Source organism: Sardina pilchardus, chromosome 18 (genome assembly GCF_963854185.1).
Source record: "Sardina pilchardus chromosome 18, fSarPil1.1, whole genome shotgun sequence".
In the NCBI taxonomy this organism is placed as follows: Eukaryota; Metazoa; Chordata; class Actinopteri; order Clupeiformes; family Clupeidae; genus Sardina; species Sardina pilchardus.
Genome location: NC_085011.1, coordinates 4,043,063 through 4,061,331, shown reverse-complemented (window position 1 = coordinate 4,061,331; position 18,269 = coordinate 4,043,063). Strand labels below are relative to the sequence as shown.

At 45.1% G+C, this 18,269-nt stretch overlaps 1 protein-coding gene across 5 annotated transcripts; it reads right to left on the bottom strand.

Annotated features, from left to right (window-relative positions):
• Nucleotides 1-533: 533 nt before the first annotated feature.
• Nucleotides 534-17,894, bottom strand: rufy2 (RUN and FYVE domain containing 2). 5 transcript variants are annotated; one of them, XM_062519399.1, is made up of 19 exons: nucleotides 17,755-17,894; nucleotides 16,808-16,971; nucleotides 14,209-14,382; nucleotides 13,478-13,595; nucleotides 11,521-11,622; nucleotides 10,979-11,102; nucleotides 10,724-10,788; nucleotides 10,531-10,596; nucleotides 10,072-10,141; nucleotides 9,874-9,975; nucleotides 9,470-9,586; nucleotides 8,551-8,718; nucleotides 7,633-7,730; nucleotides 5,846-5,965; nucleotides 4,898-5,027; nucleotides 4,403-4,497; nucleotides 3,894-3,942; nucleotides 3,179-3,259; nucleotides 534-2,591 (listed from the first exon to the last, which is right to left on the bottom strand). In XM_062519399.1, the coding sequence occupies exons 2-19, from the start codon at nucleotides 16,881-16,883 to the stop codon at nucleotides 2,448-2,450; spliced, it is 1,899 nt and encodes a 632-aa protein (XP_062375383.1). In that variant the 5' UTR covers nucleotides 16,884-16,971; nucleotides 17,755-17,894; the 3' UTR covers nucleotides 534-2,447. The 5 variants fall into 5 exon arrangements, with proteins under 5 accessions (XP_062375383.1, XP_062375381.1, XP_062375382.1 ...); XM_062519397.1 differs by having other exon boundaries at nucleotides 8,551-8,728; nucleotides 9,471-9,586; XM_062519398.1 differs by lacking the exon at nucleotides 17,755-17,894 and adding an exon at nucleotides 17,298-17,397 and having other exon boundaries at nucleotides 8,551-8,728; nucleotides 9,471-9,586.
• Between the last annotated feature and the right edge of the window lie 375 nt (nucleotides 17,895-18,269).

Below are 18,269 nucleotides of genomic sequence, written 5' to 3'. Positions count from 1 at the left end.
TCTCTGAATATTTCAATAAGAGCTGTCCCGGAGACATAATAAAGACTATATGGCTATATTTTATAACATACCTTTACCCATGTTTTCATTTTTTCCCCTTCAACACGCTATTGTTGCAAAGCATGTGTGATTAACTTAACAGTGCAATGCTATACTGTGAGATTCAATGGATTTAGTGTGACATCTAATTCATTAGAGCTTGTTCTTCAGATTTTGCTCATTTCGATCACAAGATTTGCCAGATATAATTTGAAACTCCTCAAAATTTGGCCTTTGTGAGATAATGGAGATGGGGTCAGACACCTAAGAGGTTTAGCCTGGTAATTAAAATGACATTTTTTTATTTCATACCCTGTAGTGCAAGGGTGATGTCCCCCATCTAGCATTTCGTTGAGCTTTTAAATTAGGAAATATGTTATCTACAGTGGATATTTGGCTTACTCGTGCCATACGTCTTGATATTTAATCAAAGACCACTTTAGTGAAATTCATTTACCATTTTCATCCGTATACACACACACAAGAGTCAAGAGTCAGTTCCGCTGAAGAGTTTATTTTGAAACTGGTGAATGATGATTCCAGGAATGGAAGCATTCAGCAATGGATCTTCCATTGAAACTGCAAACGTAACCTCTGCCCCCCCCGAGGGCTTCTCTGTACACAGGTTATTCTCTCTTCATTCACTCAAGCCAGCTGAATGAGCACGAACCTCAGTAACGGTTTAACAGTTTGAAGCACACATTTCTCTCAAGTGGTTAGATAGTGGGATTCAGTGAAAATAAAATTAAAATCATGCCGAACATCACTGTCCAAAGTTACATTGACACACGATGCTCTTACAGACAATCAGAAGTGATGTATTTGAATTTGAAAAGACAATTAATAATCTATTGTGCTTCCACGCAAATACAAAAACAATCAATAGATATAACCATCAGTGGTTTAGTACATATCCAACCGTACAGCATTTCAAATTTGAAATATCTGGCCATTTTTATGAAGTTGAGTCTTGGGGTTACAAGTTCGGTTTTAAATATATAATATAACTGATATAAATTAATTATAAATCATACTGACTTAATACATAGTCTTTTGTGAGGCATTCCAGTTTACACTTTACAAATAAAAAGAAATAAAGTAAAAACCTTGGCATATTTTAAACATGATGTGCTATATTACATATCGTAGTACTTTTTTCTAAATACATACCAGGACAATTTTCTGTTAGTACATGGCAAGTTTTGTAGAACTGATACTGTGCAGATTTTGTCATTGAAATCAAAGCAGCATTAAGAATCTTAGTGCTTTAGGATGGTCAAACTTCTTGGTCTGACTTCTCTACAAAGAAATGCCTGGAAATGTTATCATTCATCATTTTGGCTTCTTACTTAGGCACATGTGAATATCAATTAATATCTGCACTTCGGTAATAAATCAGATATCTCAACAGTCTTCTGTCCATCACAGGCATAGAGCATTATCACAATAGTCTTCACGCTGATTTGATGCATTGTATGGAATACAGAGAGGTATTTGTACTTCAAGTTTGGAATGTTCCGTGCTTCTGAATGTCTGATTCTGGCCAGCTGCCAAAATATGTCCTGTAATATCTCAAGAGTATCTTGGCTCAGGCACAACACTGAGGAGAATGTAAACGTCTTTTTTTTTTTTTTTAAACACCTGAAACCAGTGCTCGGCCATCTTGGATTTTAGTTGTAGTATGTTATTGTGTCAGTGACAGCAGCCAGGGGCTGCTACTGCTGCTGCTGCTGCGTCTGCCTCTGCTGGGTTAAAGGGGTGCCAGGAGCCATATGGTCGTGGCTGTGGTGTGAGTGTGCTGTCCGTCTGTAGTGTGGCGAGCCCCTGGCCTCCCTCTAGGTCATTTTAGGTGGTGGTGGTGGAGCAGCGAGCCCCTGGCCTCCCTCTGGGTAATTTAGGTGGTGGTGGTGGAGCAGCGAGCCCCTGGCCTCTCTCTACTGTAGGTCATTTTAGGTGGTGGTGGAGGAGGAGGAGCGAGCCCCTGGCCTCTCTCTGGGTAATTTTAGGTGGTGGTGGAGGAGCGGCGAGCCCCTGGCCCCCCTCTAGGTAATTTAGGTGGTGGTGGAGGAGCAGCGAGCCCCTGGCCTCCCTCTGGGTCATTTAGGTGGTGGTGGTGGAGCAGCGAGCCCCTGGCCCCCCTCTGGGTAATTTAGGTGGTGGTGGAGGAGGAGCGAGCCCCTGGCCTCTCTCTACTGTAGGTCATTTTAGGTGGTGGTGGAGGAGGAGCAGCGAGCCCCTGGCCTCCCTCTGGGTGATTTTAGGTGGTGGTGGAGGAGCGGCGAGCCCCTGGCCTCTCTCTAGGTTATTTTAGGTGGTGGTGGTGGAGGAGGAGCCCCTGGCCTCCCTCTGGGTGATTTAGGTGGTGGTGGTGGAGGAGCGGCGAGCCCCTGGCCTCCCTCTGGGTGATTTTAGGTGGTGGTGGAGGAGCAGCGCTGGAGCAGCAGGGCGTGGCACGTGTCACACACTCGCACCGGCTTGGGCGAGGCGGGGAGCGGCAGCTCGTTGTCGGAGCAGGCGTTGCAGAAGATCTCGCCACAGTTCCTGCAGTGGTGCTGCGCAGAAACACAAACCCAAAGGGTTGGCCCAACAGGACAGGGACAGGGACCACAGATGTAAATGAGCTGTACCCGTAATTTCCCGACTATTAGCCGCGGCTAATACATTGATTTTGCAAAATTTCTTCAGCTATGAGGTTAATACAGGGGTGCAGTTAATATGGTGTTAATATAGTTTTGTTTCTTTTAACTTGCATAAAACACTATCCTGCGGCTTATACACAATGCGGCTTATATGCGGGAAATTACTGTATAGCTAACTATGGTACAGGAATTGTTCTGTAGCCTACATGGCCCCTGTCAAATAAACTAATAAACTAAGCTAAACTAAACATGCTTCTTCTTCAGATATTACATACTACTCCAAATAAATGACTTTGGATTATCTCATATAAATGTTATGTCCTCTCTTTAAGCCTGAGGCCAAATATGAGGGAAGTGCACTGTGCAGTAACAGTCAAGTCATACATCCCTCGGAAGTAGACATAAAACTATGCAATGGTGGACTAACTGCTAAAACTTTTGGAACACGATGTACAACTGTGTGGGTGTAATGTTGTAAGATATCAGAGGTGATAACCAACCTTTCTTCTGGAAATGGAGAAATCTTTTTCACACAGCTTACAGTGCGTAGCATCTTTATCCTTCAGCCACACTTGGCCACCCTGACAGGAGTAAAGGGTTTGTTTGTTCAATATAAATGCACATCTTCTGCAATCCCGTTGGTATAATCATCTGATGTGCTAGTCATGTCTTAATGTGATGTGTGTCTATAGCACACATGTTCTGGAATGTTTCTGAAACTTCCAAGGTCATAGACCAGTGTCCAGGGAGGTCGTGTACTGTATGCCCTACTTGTGCTGTCAATCACTTTGCATAAAGTCAATTGCTACATAAATATAACATATCTTTACATTACATTACATTTGGCTGACACTTTTTAACAAAAGCGACTTACATCATGTTAAACATTTAAGCTTTTTACAGCAATTAAAATCATGGAACATTTTTAAAAATGTTAAAGAGGTAATGGAAGGGTAATGAAAAATGGAAAATGAAAAATAAAAAAGAATAATACAAAATGTAAAAAGGTAGAGTACAGTAAGAATAAGTGCATCAATGAGTGCAATTGTCTGGAGGGGGAATGTGGAGGGGAATGGCCTCCATAGGCCCTATTGAGGTTGCCATAGTTGTGGACATCTCAACAGGCACAATTAATCCCTTAACTATTACTTATGACACAAGTAGCATATTGCTGATAACAAACATACAAACATATCTACAAGAGGTCGATCATACCTGCAAGGCCTTGTTTGCTTCTTTGATGTCTTCAATTTTCAGTTTGGATCTGAATACAAACAATAACATCAGGGACCAAAGACACTGAGCCCTTCTGTGGCACTGGCTAAATATGGGGCAGCCTTCTGAGCAATGTCGCAGGGTAATCATTACATTACTGGTTTCATCTTTTCTGATTGGATTACTGTGACAATTTGTCTAACGATGATTAAGTTCTTTACATTTATAGAACAGTATCAACATAACAGTGCGTGGACCATATGGCTCAGGAACAGAGTCAAACAATATTGCCCAAAAAGATGCCCTGTGTATCATCATCTTTACAAGAACAGGTCCAGAAGCTGATGGTGATTAAAGCTTTTGTGTCTGCAAGCAATCAACTTAGTCTTAATATGATTAACCAATGAAAGCTTTCTGTGAGCTATATTTCCTTGTGTATAAATAGCACTTCCTCAGGGCGTTCTTTCTTTATGACAGGAGTAAATCAAGAGGACAGAGTGCGTATTTACTCGCTGAGTTTGCAGCCCAGCTCAGACAGGGCCTGCTCCTGCTCCTCGCAGATGCCTTTCAGTTGCCGGTTCTCATCATGCATCCGGTGGAACTCCTGCAGGTTCAACCCAAGAGATTACAGTTCATAGGGTCTTGACACAACTGAATGTATAACTTAAACATGCCTAATTATATCACATCAGGCAGTTTTGGACAGAGCAAAAGATATGAAAAAATAAAATATGGAACATTGCAGACAAAACTTTCTGCACAAACGGGCTGCAGTCCTCAGTCTACATATACAGTACGATTTTCATCGTGCTGTGCAATATTGTAAATGTAGTGCTTTGTAAATGTAGCTGCATAATCTATATCGGCGTTAGAAACAAATACACAAACTACCTAACATTCTGTATTGGACTTGACATGGGAGAGGGCTCTAAGTACACTGCACATAAGGGGATAAGGACGTTTACTTTTAAGTACACTGCACATAAGGGGATAAGGACGTTTACTTTTTTGAGTCCATTGATCTGCTGTGCCTCAGCGCTGAGCTGAGCGACGACGTCTCGCTCCCGTTCCAGATCGTTCTGCAGGGTCTGCCGCCACTCTCGCTCAATCTTCAGATCCGTCTCCAGCTGCTGCCTGTTGCCAGTTACACAAGCAACAAAAAACTCACTTCATTCAACGCACTGATATTATGAACAGAAAGATAATAATAATCTAAAGGGGTAGTAAGAGATTCACACAAGAGATGAATTACATTTACGATTAGCAACCAATCAAATGACACCACTCCTTTATGTGCTCCTACAGCAGTGAGAGAGTTAAATGGCCAGCTCAATCTGAACCATCAGGACCCTGTTCAAATTTGTTTTTAAAATGCATCACTTACAGCGGCCAGTTCTTAATACAAGTATAAACAATTGGCAAGACGCTTTATGATCTAATCGCTCAAACCACTTACTGTGGTCTAAAATGGAGTTGACCGCATACAGTAGTTTTTGCAGTATACAGTAAACGCTAATGAATTCTGGTGCGTCCAAAACAATTGAAGTTAGCAAGAGCGGAATCAAAACACAAGTGGTCACCAATGTGTCTGACTGTACACCTTAGAATACATGTGTAAACCGCAATGTGTCTTGGCTGACCACTTGTGATTGGGTCACCCAAGACACACAAACGGAAACAGGCCCTTCTTGTGCTTCTCATCTCAGAGCCATGACAACTGTACACCAGTTTGTCTTTTCTGAGGTGCACACACAAAATGGACAGCTAGTGGACTGTGTGGAGAGATTCAATGAATCTGACAAAAATCCGACTTGAATCATGGTGTCTAGTCTACCTTTAACCTAAAAAATTGTGATACTCATGGTTGACCATTGCTGTATGCCGACGTACGCAAACATGTGGTAGCAAGGTACAGTATATAGTGAGATATTGGGGCCATAGACCAGACTTACATCTGCTTCTCTCTCTGGGAAATCTGCTTCTGTAGATTGTCAGCTTTGTTGGCAAATTCCTGCTTGAAGCGGCGCGTGCCCTCTTCGGCGGTGGAGCGATCCCTCTCAGCGTCCTGCAATCTGGCGTAATTCAAACCGAATGGGTAAAACTGAGGCCCCAGCACGCATGGGGACAGGGTGAGGAGGAGCGGGAATGTCATGACCAAACGTGGAAAGAAAATGAAAAACGGAGAAGCAAGACATCTGCAGGCACACTAACTCAGAGGAGGAAGAGGAGGCAGGAAAGGCCGGACAGAGCCAGAAAACTCAGCCAAGGGAGGGGGCCAGGGAGGGGGCCAGGGAGGGGGCCAGGGAGGGGGCCAGGGAGGGGCCAAGGGAATGATGGGAGGGGCCAAGGGAATGATGGGAGGGGCCAAGGGAACGATGGGAGGGGGCCAAGGGAGGGGCCAAGGGAACGATGGGAGGGGCCAAGGGAATGATGGGAGGGGCCAAGGGAACGGGAGGATGCTAGCAGAGGGCCCTAGGCTTGTATGACATTAATTTGGCATTTCCCCCTGAGGGGACTTTTGGACACAATCACAACAAATCGAATATTTCAAAACATCTAAGTTTATTGATTCACATGTTAAAAGACACACATCTTTATTTGTTAGTGGTGTCTGGTGAAAACAGTTACAGTTACTGTTGTTAATTTGTTTTTGTTTACAGTACCACGATATTCAGATGTTCTATAAAACTGCTCCATATGAAAAAACTACAACAAAAGTCTGTCATAGAAACAGCCAATTGGAGGATAACCAACATAGTGGAGAGCAACAGAGAACAGTCAAAAACCATGAATTACACTAGACTTTTGCATTAGCATCCTGTTAAAGTGTTCACAGACAAATAGTGTAAAGTGGCTAATAGAAATTCAGAAGGAGATATCTTTGACGAGCTTGTACTGGTGCTCTGTGTCTGTGCTGGCACATTTCACGAAGGACATGGCCAGAGTCCTGGTCTGACTCAGCAAATCTTTGTCGCTACGGAGATTCAACGGAAGTGTGTGTGTGTGTGTGTGTGGGGGGGGGGGGGGGTTGAGATCACAGATGCATTGGCGAAGGGAGAGATCATGTGTCGTACAGCACAGGAGGGATTTCAACAGAAAGATGATTGGAAGGAAGGAGAAAGGAAAAGGAAGATAAGGAGAACAAAAAGGGAAAGAGGATGTACATATCAGTGAATTTCCATGTCACTCAAAAAGCCTCAAGAAGATTATTAAGCAATGCAGTCATAAAAATAGTACAGGTAAGATGGCTGTAAAGCAATGGAACAGATAGGGGGGAGGGATGGATCCATGTTGACTGAAACATGACAAGGTACTAGTGGCAACACGCAGGACAAGCTAGAACAGCAGAATACTCCAATGTGATCTTGCAAACTGGCCCAGCGAGACCACTTCAATACAGACATGCAAAAGAACACACAATGCCCAATGCATGCCCAATATTGCACAAAACAACAATGCCCAATGCATGCCCAATGTTGCACAAAACAGCAATGTCCGCGTTTCCCAGCTTCGTTAAGAAGCTCTTAAGTGCTAAGAACTTCTTAGGAGCGCTCTAAGAACGCTCTTAAGAAGTTTTTAGCACTTAAGAGCTTCTTAACGAATCTGGGAAACGCGGCCACTGTCTGACTTAAGTGATTAAAAAACAGCAACACTGCTTTAAATGTTTACAAATGCTCATCTTTAATGCTCTGTGCACAATGTGGTGTATAACGTATGAGGTTAAACTCTGGACTCTTACCTCTGTTCAAGTTGTTTCATGGTCGCTGTGATCTGATTGGTCTTCTCCTCCAGCCTGGTAATCATCTCGTCCTTCTGTTTGAGGCCGTCGTCAGCAGCCTGGGAGAGGGAGAGGAAACGCGGACAGTCAATCAGTGGAGCCACACTGTGCTCAGAGACATTGGTGATCGGGTTTATCTGACATGATTCTACCAGCAATACAGACCCTTTCAACTTTGAACAAACATGCGCATTCCCAAGGCGTATCCAGCGGCTCAGAAAACAACATTGAGCTAATGCTAACATGGTGACAAACAAAAATATTTTTAAAAAAACATGTTTTAAAGAGCATTAAGCGAAAGCCTGATTTATTTCAATTTCAAAATATCGGCGTTGGTTTTGGACTTTTCAACTGGAAATCCAATAGGAACTGATGAAAAAGGTCTGTAATGGTCACTGCTAAGGAACTACAGAACTAAACAGGGTGTGCTGTGAAATATCTCTGTGGGTAAGCGAAGGCGCAGGCATTTCATATAAGAAGGGACTGACAGAACAGGTCATGCAGGCAACACAAGGAGACAATAAAAAGCTTTGTGCCAAGAAATGAGATGCTATACGCTCAGAAATACAGTACATGTAGAGTTTTCAGTTTTACTATTTACTTTTCAGTTAGGCAAATACACTGTACACAGTAAGCATTGTAGTATAATTTGTTTTGGCTTGCACCCAACTCTCACTGCTATTCACTACAACTTCCTGTCAACACTGACATTTAAGAAAGGCACCTTCCAGGACTTTCACTTCCTGTTTGTCACAAGTCCAAGCAGATGTTTGCATTTTCCAGTAATGGAGTGTGTGAGCCGAAGGCTTTGTGTGAGACAAGGTGTGTGCTGCCCTAAAACCGCGCATGGACGACGATGAGGATGGCTGCTGACTGTACCTGCATCTTCTGGTACATCTCGACGTTGATGGCCTTGACGTCGTCCAGCTGGTTGCGCAGGCCGATGAGGGTGTCCTGCTTCTCGTGGATGTCCTTCTCCAGCAGCTTCATGGCCATCTCCATCTCCTGCTTCATGCTCACCTGGACCACCAGCTCGTTCTCTACGTCCTGCCCAGCCCACGCGCGCACACACACACGCACACACACACACACGTTTATGTTACTGTGGTTCAGTCAAATTCAGTTCAATTCTACTTAAATTCAATAAACTTGCCAGATTTACTAGATACTCCGTTATGGGCAGAAAACATAGGATGGCTGTTTCCTGAGAATGCCTCACTGTACAATATATCGTTTTAATCCAAGATATTGGATATATAAATTCAAGCAATAACAGTCATTTACAACATTAATAATGTCTTCACCGTATTTGTGCACACTACATGCGTGCACACATGGTTTGATTTGGTGTTGTTTTAGAGGCTAAAAAATACCTTTTACTCCAAAAACCCAAACTTTTGTTTGGTAGTGTACAATATAAACAATGTAATGCTGACTACACTACAGTAATTTCCCGCATATAAGCCGCATTGTGTATAAGCCGCAGGACAGTGTTTTATGCAAGCTAAAAGAAACAAAACCATATTAACACCATATTAACTGCCCCCCTGTATTAACCTCACAGTGGAAGAAATTGAGCAAAATCAATGTATAAGCCGCGGCTAATAGTCGGGAAATTACGGGTATATTTCTTGTAGGGAAACTAAAGACAGCAATCAAGTGTTAGTATTGACACTGAGCATTAAACCTGATCGAAGATAGACCTCACTGACATGACATGATGGCTAAATGAGGAGTTCACAGTACAGGTAACGGGCGCTAGCGGGCATCTGTTTGAATGTACTGTCGGGACACTTACCTGCCGTAGTTGGCATTCCTCCCTTAGCTGGCGCTGGGCCTCGTTGTACATCTCGTCCAGACCCTGCCTCGACTGCTTGTAAGTGTCCAGCTCAACGTCCACGTCTACCTGAGTCACCTACATTACGCGTGAGACACATGACATTATCACATCCCTATGATGCAAAGCCTTTCATGCACTGGTACATTTTCCATGATTCTTTTTCTTTTTTCATGTTTCATTATTCTTACTGCACTCTTCCTCTTTACATTTTCCCAGAATTGTTGTTAGAATTGCTTTAAAAAGCTTCAAATGTTTACTATTGTTGTAAGTCGCTGTGGTTTGCAAAGCCTTTCGTGCAATAGCAGCTGAGTGCTGTGTCTGTGAGTGAGAAATGACCGTTGGTCGAGGGTACAGCTAACTACCTCTAGACGACGCTGCGTCTTCATGACAATCACCGAGTTCTCTGTTCGGAGCTGTTGATTTTCTTCCTGTAGTTTGATGATGTTGTTTTTGGCGATGGCGAGCTGCAAGAAAAAGCAAATGTTGGTCTTAGAAAATGAGCTAAAACAAGGCAGATGGAAATAATAACATCGATGTAGCACTCAAGATGAATGTTGTACCTCCTCAATGAGTTTGGAGTTGGACTTCTCGAGGGATTCTACCCTTCCTTGTAAGCCCGTCACTGTTGAGCTGCACATCAGACAAACATAAGGAGAGAGGATCAGTGGAACATAACGAGGTATTTTAAAAGACCAATGCATGACTAATGAGGGCTGAATTCACAATCTGTGACTATGGAACATCAACAACTCATTTTAAGGAGGTAAGATTTTGACTGATCTTGGAATTAAACAAGAGGCGTTTATCATTTCTGTGAATCATCTACGACGTAAACACACAAAAACCAAACGTAACTTCAAATTAATTCCCAAATGTTATGTGCGACTTAAACAAAGCTCATGTATTGTATGTGCTGAGATCATTTTTGCCAGTCCATATTTGTTGCCTTTAAGATGTATGGTATTTTGGTGTGTGTGTGTGTGTGTGTGTGTGTGTGTGTGTGTGTGAAAGCAGCTCACTTTAGTTGTCTGTTCAGCTCTTCAACATAGTTCTTCTGGTCCAAAATAGCAGCTATTTGACCATTTCTAAAGAAAACACAAAAGGAACACTGATCCAAGAGCTGTTACAACTATACAGTTGTACGTACATTTTACAAAGTTGACATTCAATTTCTGCAACATGGATAGAATTCTGTAAGTATGACGCCATTACCTCTCCTCACTTCTGTAGTCATCGATGTCATTCTTCAAGTACATTGAGAAGTCGATCACGCCCACCTGCTCATCAAACAGGTAGTTTTGTACAGTATGACCAAACTCAACATGACATAACATGCACATTAATATGCATATCATAACCCTACAATGTGGTCTTCGCTGTGATAACAACACAAGGCACATCCCAGATACAGTACGATGCACTGTAACAGAGCTTGGTAAGGGCCTCTGCTGGTGTAGTGGGACTCACCTGGGAGTCCAGGTCTTCGCCCTTCACACACAAGTTTGCATCGATCACATTGAGTCCGACGAGAAGACCCACGATGACAGCACCCTCCTCCTCCAACATCACTGCTGCACTCTCGTAGAAATCACTGTGAGCACACACACACACACACACACACACACACACACACAACTTGACTTTTTTCAGATTGTACAGACTGAAAGCAACATGATACAATATCATTGTCATATCTAGTCTTCTCGTGCCTTAGTGAATATAAGCAGCAGACGTAAGAATTACAGGTCTCCATCTGTGCCACTATAGGTACTGTATGCTTGTATCTACATTTCAGCTATTCTGCAAGTAGCTCTTTAGCTCAACTGCTGCAAAATGAACACAATGTTATTGTTTGAACACAATGTTATTGTTTGAAAAAAACTGTCTCCTGCTCCGCAACTCCAGACTGAAAAGGTCAAAAGTCAAGGGTCAAGGGTCCAGGAGAGGAAGCTGCTGGACTGTGCAGGCCAGCCACTGGGCACTGGGCACTGGGCACTGGGCACCCTTACCTCAGGATGTCCTTCCTGGTGATGAGACATCGCAGGTAATCCGCCAGACGCTTCTGCATGAGAGCCAAGCGCAGCCACGCCCGAGCTTTCCCCAGAGGAGTCCTGAGCACATGAAGGAACACACACACACACACACACACACACACACACACACAAACATAATTACTTTTCACTCAACACATACTCAGAAAATAAATTGTTGCATTTGTAAATTACATTTTTTTAACACATGTTCCCCATGCAATAACAGCAGATTACTATACTGGGTAAACCCAGCCCAATCTGCCGGTGGGTAAACCCAGCCCAATCTGCCGATGGGTAAACCCAGCCCAATCTGCCGATGGGTAAACCCAGCCCAATCTGTCGGTGGGTAAACCCAGCCCAATCTGCCGGACGGTGGGTAAACCCAGCCCAATCTGCCGGTTGGTAAACCCAGCCCAATCTGCTGATGGGTAAACCCAGCCCAATCTGTCGGTGGGTAAACCCAGCCCAATCTGCCGGACGGTGGGTAAACCCAGCCCAATCTGCCGGACGGTGGGTAAACCCAGCCCAATCTGTCGGTGGGTAAACCCAGCCCAATCTGCCGGACGGTGGGTAAACCCAGCCCAATCTGCCGGTGGGTAAACCCAGCCCAATCTGCCGGACGGTGGGTAAACCCAGCCCAATCTGCCGGACGGTGGGTAAACCCAGCCCAATCTGCCGGACGGTGGGTAAACCCAGCCCAATCTGCCGGACGGTGGGTAAACCCAGCCCAATCTGCCGGACGGTGGGTAAACCCAGCCCAATCTGCCGCTGGTTGGATGTCGCCCTGCAGCTCGGGCTGGAAACCTGCACATTTTTCTATCCTACTTCCATTAGAAATCTGAGGGTCCCCAATAATAAATCTGGGGACCAATCACAAACTGGCTTATCCACCTGGCGCACCCAGACCATTGGTCTGATTGGTTGAAAGGACTATCCAAATGCGTATAGAGTCATTTGAACCACGCCTGTTGATCACTCCTCTTGTGCAGCAGAATATGCAGAGCCGACTCCCCAGGCTAATGTTCAATCTTATAAGATTGAGCTTGGTCTGGTGATAGTGATTACTAATTTAGTATCCATTGCAGACGCCTTTCCAAAGCCATTCATTCTTCATTAAATATGTTCTCCAAATAAGTCAGCTATAACTTGAAATATTACAAAATTACTTAAGATAATACAAGTAAAAACATACATTTGGAGAGAACGTTTCTCTCATGTTAATCTTGATGCCATTCGGCATATGAAAGAGTTTGCGTTGTGCAGCTGAACGTACAGTAGTCAGAGTATGGCATGGCTGGTCCAGCTGTTCCTCTGGGCAGTGAAAGCAGAAGCGAGACTGCAGTGTCTCCTTGCACTTCCTCTTTCAGGCCCTCAGCGCGCTACTAAAAGCACACACATGGAAACACAGCGAGCCATACGCATCGTCATATGCATGCATCTGCACCTAAACTGACGGTGCAGATCAAACGACCAGGCCGCAGGGACAGTTTATTTCTGCCGTTTCAGGAAGAAGACGAGCTAAATCTGCACTGCATCAGGAGCAGAGACGTGACTAAATGTAATCCATGGCCCCATGTTCCCATGTTCCTGGAAAAAATGCACTACCAGGCACCACAGTTGCAAAACAAATTCTAACTACAATGGAGAACAAACTGTGCAACTCCTAAAAGTTACTGTAGGTGCCTCTCATTCGGCTTTTATACATCCTCCCTCGCTCCTCGGGCCTCGATCCTCACTGATGTACATAAAGAATGATGGGGCGGCAACAATGGGATAGTCTATCCCTTCTTCTATCTTTCTTTATGTAGATCAGTGAGGATCGAGGCCCGAGGAGCGAGGGAGGATGTATAAACGCTGAATGAGAGGCACCCTGTGTCTTCTTTGAGAAAATAAATGGGGGGGAAACCAAGATGGCTGATAGGGAAGTGCGTACTTGAGCCCTGGAAGATCTCTGACGCTGGCGGCGATCTCGGCAGCCTCCGGGCACAGCTTCTCCACCATCTCCAGTGGACCCCACAGAGACTTGTTGTAGCCCAGGAACGACTTCTTCACTGAGCAATGCAAACACACCGCAGGTTAGGCCACGACACACCAGGCACTCAACTAAATGCTGTAAACTAATGGGAGATCATAGGGTCAAATGGAAGATTATATGGTTTTGTTGTCAGTCCACTCCACTCCGAGTATTACACAATGCATATATTGGATGCTGAATAACATTACCGTGTGAATTAGCCACTGATATGTGAACGCAAGCACTAATGACCGAGATAATTGAATTCCATGCATTATCACAATATCAGAGTGAGTGAAAGCATTATTTATGTTATTGCTATTTAACAGGCTGCTGTCTGTTGTCTTTGGAACGGAGCACTAATGTTCTACTAATGTTCTACTAACATACTTGTATGTGTTCTATACACCATGCATAAATGCCTGGGGAGTATTTGCCAAGTATGTCAACAGGCAGCGGATGTAAACATCAACACTGCGCTGGACATAAACAGAGCATTGGCGATGACCTCAGTGTGCCTCTGAAGTGTGGCTGTGTCCAGTCCTTTTCATTACCACCGTCTCATAATCACCACCAGAGTCACTTACGCGGAGGTGCCACGTACGGCCTAAACATGCCACCACGGGCCGGCCCGGCGCTGCTGGCCTTACCTTTCAGCCCGTGCTTCAGACAGTGCTCCATCACCACAAAGAACTGCTGGAGCGGCGGGTAGTCGGAGTCCAGGGTGCGGCCGAAGCTCAGGGCAGACTCGATCAGACCCTTGATGCTGAGCTTGGCCATGTTCAGCAGGTTGGCACGCTCCATGGCCATGGGGTCTCGAAAGGCTGGAGGGGATCAACGGATGGGAGGACAGGAAATAGAGTGAAAGAGAGAGAGAGAAGGAGAGAGAGAGAGAGTCACAGTGATAGGATATAAAAGATAGAGAGATGGGCAGAGAGGAAACAGTAAACGGATTAATAGATCATTAATCATCCAGCCATATACTGCTCACAGGATGTTGTCTCGGCTCAGCTCAGCAGTTTTTCCAGTGGTGGCACAGGTAGTTAAAGTGTCTGCAAGAAACACTTAGGCTGACCTAGTATTCTTCATATTCCCTTTTATTTTTCCCTTTGTGCTGTTTACCAGGCTCATGTGCCATTGACTGAACTAATTCCAGAATGAAGTTACATGACCCAAATTACAATCCAGGAAAAGAAGCATAGCAAATCCTTGGCAGTTGACACTTTAAGAAAACATAATGCTTCAGACACAAACGAAAGTAAAAGCCTCTGAGAGCCCCTGGCAGTGATTGATTATTCAGGCGTCTGCTTGATTAAACTCACTCTCTGCCTGAGCGCATCAAGCTGATAAAAATGTCTTTTGAGTCACTGTGGCGATTGGTGAGGCTGATTACAATGAGTAAGCCAATCCATTGACACATTGTTTCATTTCTTCTGCTGTAGCCCTGAATGGGTTTGCAACTGATAGCGGTGTTACTCCTGGTTCTTCCTATGTAGGTCTATTTTATAACAGATCACATGCCGTCAGTGTAGCTACAATACATTGTATAACTTGTCACACCGTCACGGTTGTGTCGTTGCTCGTGACAGTTTGATTATTACAGCCTTTAGGCATGATAACTAAAAGAACACAATTATTTACATGCAGTCGGTCGAACTGGAAGGATTGATCTGACGAACAGCAATGGACAGTCTGTGGACAGCGCAAGATCATCTTCAGACCAATAAGACAGACCCATAGGACAGACCTCATGATGATCTGAACAACAAGCATCGCGTCATGTCAGTATATCACACCGATGGTCCGGGTGTGGTTCGGCCTGATTCACACAGCTAATTGGACAACTGACACCACGTGCCATAGAAAAAGGACATCTGTAGCTAAAAAAAGCTTATTCAGTTGCTGCCTATGAAGAGTAACAATTAGGCCTACAATTAAGCTACGTTATTGTTCCGCCACGCTTGTCATATTAGGAACTGCATCCTTGCAAATCTGATGTTGATGGTTTGGTGTCTCCATGTCAGTAGCCTATTCGCAAATCAGCGGGGCCTGCACATAGCTAAGGCATATTACACCTCCATTCTCCACATCATCTCCACTCACCCTTAGAGCTCCAGTCCTCGGTGTAAGGAGAGGTTTTGTGCTCTGCTACCTTGGGAAGAACATGAATGCTTCCTGAGAAGGTTTCCGACGCTTTCCTGGCCAGCGCGAAGATCGGCGCTTGCCATCTCCCGTCCCCAGATTTGACGCTGCCACTGCTACCAGTGCAGGCGACGGCAGCAGCAGCCACGGTGCTAGCTTTGTCACCGGCTGATTTGTCCTCCTGCAACCGAAGGATCCCAAACATCTGAGTCTTCTCTTTGTTGCTTTCAGCTTCGGCTAATGTGAGGTCGTGTTCTGCAGGTGTCGCCATTGCAGAAGTGAGTATCATAAGATAGTGTGCGATTCCTCCTTCCTTGACAGCGACCGCGGCAGATATGTAGCGCTAACTTATCGGATGGCATTGATTAACCGTGAATGATCTGATTCCAACCCAGATTGGGTTGATTCTGCCAGCGGTCATTGCATTCACTTACATCCTTGAAACCGTTACAGACAAGCAGTCCAAATAGATGTATAGATCAAGGCTCAGAACGCGGCGGTTCTGCGCTATAGATTTGTTTACACCGAGCGGTCTCTAGCCAAGTCCGTCTGCAAAGAAGGGGTGGTGTCAAAAACGCTCACAAGACACAAAAGCGCTACGTAATGCCATAGTCGGAAAGGTTTCTAGCGCCCTCTAGTGCTGATTGTTTTTAACGCAGTGTTACTCGGTTGGTAATGTTCTGACAGTTCACTGAAGTGGAATAATATGAATTATATAATATATAATATATTAATGTGTACAAATCTGCATATATTCGGGGGTTATTATACTAATAAGGTCGACCAAATTCTGCAGCTGTGATTTGTTAGAATGATGTTAAAATGTGCCATTTTGAATAAGGATAATTCATCATTTTGTATGAAGCAACATTGTAGCCTTTACTGGTGACAAGTAGGCCTACTGACTTTTAAAAAGTAAACAGCAGCAACACAACAACAACAACAACAGCACAACAAGAATGGGGAGAACAACAGAGTTGCAACAGGCAACAAATCAGCAAATTCAAGTAAATTTTTCCAAATCTAAAGTTCACAGTGTGGACACCGCACTGGACATACTGTAACCACTCTGCATGTGTGTGTCTTGACCATTCGGACTGCGTTTACCTTGACTGTAGGCTAGTCGCTCCATGCTCTCGCTGTGGGTGATGCCCCAGCGGTGCAGGCTCTGAGGGGAGTACATCAGGACGCTGTCAACGCTTAGACTGGGTCAAGAGGAACCAGGGCCCTGGACACTTCTAGACAATTCTCCCGAGGAGGGCAGATCTACTCTGGAATGACAAAGCATCGAGTGGTTTAAATGGATTGTTGCATGCTAGACAATGTTGTATGAATACATTCTTTTTTTGAAGAAATTACTTTTAAATGGCTATTGTCACAAGCACATTATACATTTATAAGCTTTGTAATAACTCATTTAACATTAGCTGAGCTGCTCAACAGTTTGTTGTGGATGTGCCTGTTTACATAAAACATTTATTCAAGGTACTGGTCAATATTGTAAACACAGGAAGCGACTTATGGATATGTGGAATGAACCAAACCATAACAAAGTCAATGTGCAGTAATAGTTGTATAAAAGTCACTAAATACTCACGGCATGTTGGTCAGTCAAGAGAAAGATTCTTGTTTGCTGTCCGAAAACAGCTCACACACCCAACCTCATTTGTTCTAGTCTCTCTCTCTCTCTCTCTGTCCCTCTCTCCTGATTAACTCCATGGCCTTGCTATCATATGACTCTGCTTTCCTGTTACAGCCTCTCCCTGTTCTGCAAAAAAAAAGCCCTCACTCATTCTCTCATGGATTCAGAGCAACACAGCAGCGACAGACCCGTACAAATCCTCGCTCTGCACAAAATAAGCCCCAACCAGCGCCAGAGCCAGTAGCCAGTAGCCTGTGACATTAAACCAGTCAAGCAGCCCCTGCCAGTCCCTGGCATGCCGCTGCCGCTGCTGCAGCCCTGTGCTGTGGCCTGGGGTGTCCCATGCGAGGCTGGAGCACTAATGTGAGCAGTAGTCAGAGCAGAGCGTGAGAGTGAGAGAGCGCATCCTTACCTCGGCTGTGGATGTGGCTGCTGCCCGGGTCAGTCGGACACAGCAGGGCCAGCGCTGACAGTCGGACAGAGGTTGGCCTGTGTGATGCGTGGGGGCCACTCTGAAGGAGCCCTCATATCCCCTCAGCCTGTGCTGCGGTCGGGGCGGGCGGGCGGGAGGAGAGTGCAGGGGATGTCGCTCGGTGGAACGGCACCACGGCAGTCGGGGGGGTGCAGGGGAGCGGGGTCGGGGCGGGACGCGGGGAGGGAGGGGGGGAGGAGCCAGGGATCACAGGATCCACAGGAGCGGCCGGAGCAGTAGGGGGCGGGAGCGCTCAGAGGATCGGCCAATCGCAGCGCGGCTGCAGAGAATGGAAGCCCAGTCATTCAGGAAATGGGTGTGTTGTGGTGACACGGCATCTCTCAGCGCTCCGATTGTAGCGCAGGCTTGCTTATGTTTTGGCCAGTTGATCAAGCTGTTATGTAACCGGAGCGCGGCAGCAGATCCAATGAGATGTATGTTGCAATTGATGCAGT

Excerpts from the sequence above, each read along its gene's own strand:
- rufy2 (XM_062519395.1), bottom strand. The coding sequence starts at position 15,989 with ATGATACTCACTTCTGCAATGGCGACACCTGCAGAACACGACCTCACA. Across the intron at positions 11,103-11,520 it reads ACCAGGAAGGACATCCTGAG|TGATTTCTACGAGAGTGCAG; the intron begins GTAAGGGTGCCC and ends GTGTGCTCACAG. Across the intron at positions 9,587-9,873 it reads AGACGCAGCGTCGTCTAGAG|GTGACTCAGGTAGACGTGGA; the intron begins GTAGTTAGCTGT and ends CGCGTAATGTAG.